Source organism: Chenopodium album, chromosome 11 (genome assembly GCF_948465745.1).
Source record: "Chenopodium album chromosome 11, dcCheAlbu1.1, whole genome shotgun sequence".
Taxonomy (NCBI): Eukaryota; Viridiplantae; Streptophyta; class Magnoliopsida; order Caryophyllales; family Amaranthaceae; genus Chenopodium; species Chenopodium album.
This window is the reverse complement of record NC_137844.1, coordinates 41,763,863-41,771,971: the sequence shown is the minus strand read 5'-3', so window position 1 is coordinate 41,771,971 and position 8,109 is coordinate 41,763,863. Positions and strand designations below refer to the sequence as shown.

The following is an 8,109-nucleotide window of genomic DNA, read 5'->3' as shown; positions in this document are numbered from 1 at the left end:
AATAAAATAGAGAGAGAAAGTAGAGAGAAGTTGGAGCTTTTAGTGCTTTTTTTAAGGTTATGTCACAATCCACCCCTCCCATCATAAATGATTGGGGGTATTTATAGGGGTGGGAAATTGTGCCCCTTTGGGGTTTGTACCCTAGATTTCTGTGCCCTGATTGGCTACGCAATCAGTTGACGACACATGTCAGATGGGGGCATCATTTTGCGGCATTCTTGGGATTTGGGCCTCCTGATGTAAGGAGGCCCTTTACTCTCTTTTCAGGCGCTCTTTTTGAGCTGACACGCGTTATCTTCCTATAGGGACACATGTCACCCTTTGATTGGGCCACGTGTCGCTATGGGATTGGACTGCGTGTTGGGGTGTATGTTTACCCTAAACAATACTTAGGTTCCAAAAGTTTCTTTATATGTTCTAAAACTGTTTTGTGCCTATAATAGGTGACTATTTGTCCTGTAAAAACTTTTCGAATGATGTTGAACATTATTCAACATTAGTTCTAACTAGTTTGATTTGTTAACGGGTCGGTTCAATCCGAATAATGTTGAACCCGTTAACAAATCAAACTAGTTCTAAACAGAACTAAAATAAAACAGAATTGAGCCGCTCTAACCCGAAACCGTTTGAACCGGGATAAAAACCGTTTAACTCAAACCGTTAACAAACCGTAACTCGTCTGCACTGAACCGTTTACTACCCGAACTGTTTACAAGCCGAGCGAATCGAATTAAAACCGTTTAAGAATAAACTGAAATCGAACCGAATCGATAATAATTTGAACCAAACCAAAACCGACCCGTAATGCACTTGAACCAATTTCAAACTGAACTAATTTCAAACCGAACTGTCAAACCGTTTTTGACAGTGATAAGTACTTCGTATTTTACAATTTATATGATTTTATTACTTATCCTATTTCTTCTTTTGAGATTTTATTTTACAAGGTCAATTGATTATTTCTAGTAAATTAGCTGCTCTTATATTAGAAAATTCTAAATCACTAACTACTTCAATCTTACAAGACTATAACAATATTAGCAGCTCTACTACTACTCTAGGTTGATGTGGTATCTAGTCTTATTGGTACCAAGTATTTCTTATGGTACCAAAGAATCATCCGTGAGATACCAACGAGTCCTTGATTGGTACTTTAAATATAAACAAACTTATTATATAATACTACTTCTCCATTTTTTATTAAATGCATCACTTTTAAATTTGTGGACTCTTAGACAATTTCTAGAGAGGAAAGAGATAAAGAGAAAGAAAAAGTGGACCTATATAATATGAGAGGCATAGAGAGAATTTATTAACCAAAATTAAAAGTGATGTATCTTTGAAACTTTCAAATGTAGAAAGTGAGATTAAAGCTAGTGAGCTTAATTAGCTCATGGACATATGCCTAGGGGTTTAGAATCATCAGTGTATTCTTTTTTGGGTGATTAATAAAATTTTCGCCATTCTAAAAAAATATACTTCGTATATAGAAAGTGATGTAAAAAAAATAAAAAAATAAAAAAAATAAAAAAAAGCAGTGGAAAGATAATATTTTATCAACTAATGTTCACTTGTTTTTCAATTAATGACTTGGATGGTACTAGTAATCTTTGATATACTAATCATATATCAAAATAAATTGACATTCAAGTTTACTAGCCTCACTATAATTCCCAACAATAATTGTTTAATTATAGAGTTTTGACGAACACTTGAACTTAGTCGATAATGGAGCCTTTGGCTTTTTGAGCTTCCAACTTTATCAAGGTAGCTAACCCCAACCATGCATGTCTTCCTTAGATTAGGCACATCATAGATCTAATTTGTTTCCTACCTTAGACAGTAATATACTCTCTAATTAAATAATCTATATTGTGTTTATGATGAAACTTTAAACAAAGTAATAACTCATTTGATATATAACATTGAAAAGGATCATGTTCCCTTCTAAAAGAAACATTTATATAATTTTTAAAGATTACAACACTCTCTAACTGGAAGCTTAAATAGACATGACAAGAATTAGAGTTTTTCCCGACTTTAAGAGAGATGGAGAATCAATCTTTTTCTTAAGGTGAAAACTTTCTCTACAGGATTTTCTATGACCCTAGAAAGACTATGAAACTCTCTTTAATTATGTCTAACTCTTAATCTACAATCCTTTTCTATAGCAAAGGATTCACACACTCCACTAACACTCTATTACAGCTTATGAGTTAGCAACAAAGCCACTCCTTTTACAAAGATACTTTTACAAAGTTAATAGTAACAATTTTAAAACATGGCCACCATATGCTTGAAAGCTTTTTGTGGGGCTTAGTCATGCACTATTTCACTAATCAATATTTCTTGTAAGTCACCTTCACTAGCTTTGTTGTTTTCGTAGTGAACATATATGATGTTATTAGGGATTCCTTCTTTTATGCAGAGTTCTTAGGCATATTTAACTACATATGATCCATCCCGTGTGACAAAGATTTCAAATAGATGCTCTTTTCTTTCTTAGGATAGAAATTTTCCAGCTTCAACTTGTTCAAGATTATATAGACTAAGCTACAATGGTGTTTCCTATAGAATACCTTATTTTATGTTGTTCATGTGTGTCAATAATTTCTTATGTTAAAATATAGTCAAAAGGATTATGCCTCTTACTGTGGTTCTGTGTCTCTTATAAAAATACTCATTTAAGGTTACCTTATCATCATAAGACCAACTTGTAGGTGAATTGGGCTAAAGAGAAAGAGGCATTGGAATAGTAAACACAAATGTTTCTCATAAGTCATGGTATTGCCCGAGCAGAAAACTAGTTATTACATACAAAAATAAATAACCTTTCCCGTTCAAAAAAAAAAAAAGTATCCTTTCTTTCTACAAGCTCTTGCTCTACATAAGTCAGCGAACTTCTTGCTCTTGGTTGCGAGTCTTGTGACAAACATTGGGAAGTAAGATAATTAAGTTCAGCAATGGGCAACTCTTCAAAAATGAAATTTGAAACCATATTCGATGAATTATTACCCCGAGGTTGCAGCAATAACAAGCCTTTCGAACTTGTTTACAGCTTCTGAAGTAGCAGAAGTGGTGACAATAGTCTAATAATGAACTTTCTTCTCAAATCATTGATAAGAATTCAAGGTAAAGTTCTATCTTATCAGGAAAGATGATACAGACGTTTCGACGACTTTTTGACCTGTAAGTTGGGTACAGTCTGATAAATTAGCATATATGATGAGGAGTTGAAGAGTAGCATACACAACTTCAAACTTAAAAAACTATTATGCAAGTAAATCAAACCACCATATGACTAATATGAGTAACTGAGTTGGCATTACCTCGTCCACCCAATCAATTTTCCATGTAAGGTAAAGAAGCGCAATCGTTTGTGTTACCATTCCACACATCATTCCTATCCATATTCCCTACAACAAAACAAACATATTCGTAAAATACAGCAATACATCAACTGATAAAAATTAATACTACCTCTGTCTTTTATTAGTTGCTATGTTTTTATTTTGACATGATTCACATAATCTACTTTGATTATCTTTTGTGGCATCATGTTAGATTCCTCTTAGTGCGAATTTTATTAAAATTAAATTTTCTTATTAATTTTTGGTCATGGGTATATTAATGGTTGAAGTTAAGCAGTGGCTAAAGAATTTTTACAAAGGTAAAAACAGATATAGTGTTGCATATACTAAAACAAGTGTATGGTACCTTTCACTCACGATTGAACAATTACAAGATCAATCAAACAAATCCTAGAAAAGAACTTTTTGTAAAATTGTGTCATATTCTTAACTATGAGGGGTTAGGACAATAAGAAACTATTTCTGGACAAGGGAGTAACATAATGGCTAGTAATTTCGAACTTTTTGGTGGCAAATATGTACTGGTATTTATATACTTCAATAGTTCAATGTTTTCTCAATGCAACAAAGAGACAATTTAGGAACTGCTATCAGTTTATCATCAAAGAATGATACTCTATGTTCAGTCCACTGTTTTCCTCAGAGGAAAAAAAAAAAAATACTCAGACAATTTTGATAAGAAATAGTGTAATTTGTTACTTGATTTTATCTAATTTCCATCCATAGTATTCACAGTTATAGGAAGGGTTGAGAGTTTCTTACTTTAACCTCCATATGAGCAGCATATGCCAGTAGAACTCCAATCGGGATCCCGATGACATAATATGAACATACATTAACAATTGCAACCACTCCTTGTGATCCACAGCCAATTGCAACTCCTGTGTGGAAACAAATCTTTGAGGTATAATATAAACTAGTAGAATACCTAAATATTCGCTAAATTACCTAAATATTCAATTGCAACCATAGCTTTTACCAAATAAAAAGAACAGGCGCAATGTTCCAAAACTTTCTACTTTAACTATGTAATTACACTTAAGTTTGAAACAAGACAACTGAACAAAGTAAGGGCTAGGCAATATGAGCTTAAGATGTATGATGTTCGGACTCTTCATTACAGTTCACGTGTTCATGTAGGATGCTTGACAGTCCAACTGGGCATGAACACTTCAATTTTGCAAAAAGAAGGATATTAATAACTTCCTATCACATAGATAACAAAGAGAGTACATGTTTTTGTATCCATGTTGAAGCTTTGGGCACTCGAATTACATTGGATTCTTGAAATACACTCGAATTACACTCGAATTAATAACATGTCCTCATGTCTTAAAGTTTATTACATTGGATTCTTGAAATACAAAATTAGGACACTCGAATTTTATGCCTAAGCATCATAACAGGCCAAACTGATAGAAATGAAGAAATTTATCACTAAAACACTAGGCAAGAATGGCAAACAACATCTAGATTGATGTTAAGCAGTGGTAATGACAGTATTACTTACCTGATAGTACTGGTCCAACATTGTTTAGTAGAATCGAAAATGCAAGGGGGACAGAAAGGTCAGACACAGCTTTTGCAACTTCTTCACTGCTTGTAAACAAGTATGAAATTTGATGGCCAAATGCCAAACATAAAATCCAAAAGAATATGCCAATAATAACTGAGGTGTACAAGATCACGTCAACTGAAAATTTCGCTGCCTTGCCATTTCCTCTTCCTAGTTCATTTGAAACCCGGACACTACACAGAGAATTAAATGCAGTGAGTAATGTTCATCCTATAACATAAGCCAAGTAAAGTTAGTAAGAGGCTTACCATACAGCACCCAGAAAGCCAAGGCATATCATGAGTTCCCATGTACTCACATTTAAGCTGTAAAAAACTTATTCAGTTAGATTGAATTCTGCAGAGTGAGGAAAGGAAAATCAAAAGGAAAGCGATAATTCTGTTCAAAATCCTTACCAAATTGAGAAGGCAGAAATGGCAACTGTTGCATATTTCATGTATCCTGCTAATAGAACTAAAATAGCATTGTACCACACCTGGATGCTATGGAAGATATAGAACAAAGATCCAATTAGCACAATGTAAATAACAGTTCTTCGATGAGAATCCCATTACAGAATAGATTAAGGGGGCAAGTAGAGGAAGCGGTATATGAGAACTGCAAGATCGTTTATTTTCATTCAGGTTTAGAAAAAATGGTTTTAAGTCGATGTCTTCAAAATTTTCTCTGTGCACATCCAAGCTGAAGTAGTCTTACAGTTGGTACATCACTAAATGCAAAGTTTATGATATGTTGAATACCATTACACATTTTTAGACAGCAACTAATCTCAAATTAGTCAAATTGAAAGAACTTGAAATCTCATGAAAGTTCATACGAATAAAAAATGGTAGCAAATCACTATGATGGCTATTTGAACGATTTATGAACAAACACCATTATAATTTTCTTTCATTAAGTTGGATGATGTAGGATTGTTTATGATCAAGCACCAATACCAATATTAAGGTAAGATGATCATGAAAGCTTGAAATTTGATTATAGTCATAACATCCTTATTCTGGGTTAAAATCTGGAGTTTCATTGTTAATTGATTATACAAATATTCCACTAAAATTTGTGTGAGTGAGAAATGTTTAGTGTAGGGAGAGAAATTTTACCAGAGCATTACACCTGAAGAAGTTGAGGACTTCAGGACAGGCATTAGACCAGTGAATGCAGCTCTATCGAATCCTCTCCATGTAAGTGGACACCAACCTCCAAATATGTAAACAACCTCACCAAGCACCTTCACCGCAAATGCAATGATCAGGGCAATCATTACCCCAGGAAGCCCCCAATCCATTATGTACACAAAAATCCATGACAGTAGGGCATGAACAAAAAACAATATCCCAAACAGCCATGTAACCACCATATTCTTATTTTGTGCTTGCAAATACATCTGCATAGTCATGCCAAAAACATTGAGATACATAATGGGAATGAACCACAAAGATATGCTTCCAGCAGCCACAGCAATATCCTCTTCTTGTCCGAGAAGTCTTAGGAGAGGTGTAGCGAAAATGTAGAATGGCACCATCATTGTTGCTACAGCAGTATTTACAATCCATGATCTTTGTAAGTGCACTCCCATCATGTCATATTGTTTGGCTCCAAAGGATTCTCCACAAAGAGTCTCCGTAACACTTGCCATTCCTAACTGAAGAAAAACAAAATTGATAAAAAATTTAAAGCTCGCAAGGGCTGTAATGCATTGCACATTTGCATCTAGAATAATGATCTTAGATCTGTGACAAGCTTGTGATACATATTATGCCTCTAGTGTTCATCCTACCGATCGATTATAAAGTAAGCATCAACAAGTTGACACTGCAGTCATTTCTTTCACCCAAAATAAACTCGGAAAACAGAAATTTTAAAACATTCAGACAAAGATCAAACAGTTCAGATAAGGAAAATCATCAAGTTCATTGCACAACTAAGTTTATGCAATTCCATAGTAATTAGTTCAGATAACGAAAATTTAAGAGAAAAAAACAACCGAAAAGAATGGTTGAAACTCAGAAGCCAACATTAACCTGAGTCTTTAAAATATGACATGAAGAATGATAAACCCAAAAGTCCTGAGCAACATAGTTAGAGAAGAATTTTCTTTCGATAATGAACATCATAAAACTCGTAAACATAGTTCCTATAACTTTGCTGTAGAGTATCACATTGCATAAAGATCAAAATTTCTAGGACAATACTAGCTAGTACAATATGCAAACTAATATTGATGCAGAATGATGAAAAGAAGCAAAGGGATAAATGACATCAATTACCAAGATACCATTGGCAAAGCGAACTAGTATAGTTTGTACAAGAGCATAAGCAGCAAGATCCACTTCTCTAATATGCCCAAATGAAGCTTGTGAAACTACATAAGCTCCATACGTTGTCACACGACACACCATTGCAGGGAATGCAATTGCCCATACTCGTTTCGATTCTTCCCAAACTCTTTGCTTAAAGTGATCAACCTTTTCAACTTCACATACAAGGAGCCTCGCTTCAGGACCCGAGTCCATCCTCTGCATACAACAGATTTTGCCCTTGCAAACTTCAAAAGATGGAGGGAAGAAAAGAGAAGCTAACTCAAAAGCCAAAAGATCTATCTGTCAATTTAAAAGGGTCTTCTGATCTTCAACTTTTTGTTTTACTAGTATATATACCTGTTGATTCATCAACCACAAAGTTCAGGAATCTAAAGCAGTAGTTTACCTCATTTAGGATTAGACCACCACTCGGCCCTTTTGGTAAACAACGCTAAATGGTGGTAATGATAATGAATTTATGTCTACAAGTAAGGTCGATGATAATGACTTCTTATTAAAATAAAATAAAACCCGTATTCGACTTCTCCACAAGAGTTTTTCCTTAAATAATTACACACTAGTTCATTACTATTACCAAATGTGCCGGCTCATTTCTGACAATCAATCATAGGATATTTATTTTTTATTGCAGTTTTATGAAAACAATTGAATTAGATCTGAAAAAGTGCTGAAATTAAGTTTAATCTGCCAACTTGATTCCTCTAAACTCTAAATTATAAAGTTCATTGATATGATTTATACGGAGTAATAAACTACTAAATAACACATAATATTCCAAAACACAAGTCAAAGTTTAACACTTGCACTTCATGAACTAACATAAATCCCTTTTTTTTTTTTT

At 33.9% G+C, this 8,109-nt stretch overlaps 1 protein-coding gene across 1 annotated transcript; it reads right to left on the bottom strand.

Annotated features, from left to right (window-relative positions):
- Positions 1–2,902: 2,902 nt before the first annotated feature.
- LOC145568895 (protein DETOXIFICATION 24-like) lies at positions 2,903–7,597 on the bottom strand. The gene is made up of 8 exons (XM_081628277.1): positions 7,215–7,597; positions 6,048–6,589; positions 5,343–5,429; positions 5,196–5,252; positions 4,882–5,120; positions 4,134–4,252; positions 3,330–3,416; positions 2,903–3,187 (listed from the first exon to the last, which is right to left on the bottom strand). Exons 1-8 carry the CDS (start codon positions 7,467–7,469, stop codon positions 3,149–3,151), a joined length of 1,425 nt encoding a protein of 474 aa, XP_081484403.1. The 5' UTR covers positions 7,470–7,597; the 3' UTR covers positions 2,903–3,148.
- Between the last annotated feature and the right edge of the window lie 512 nt (positions 7,598–8,109).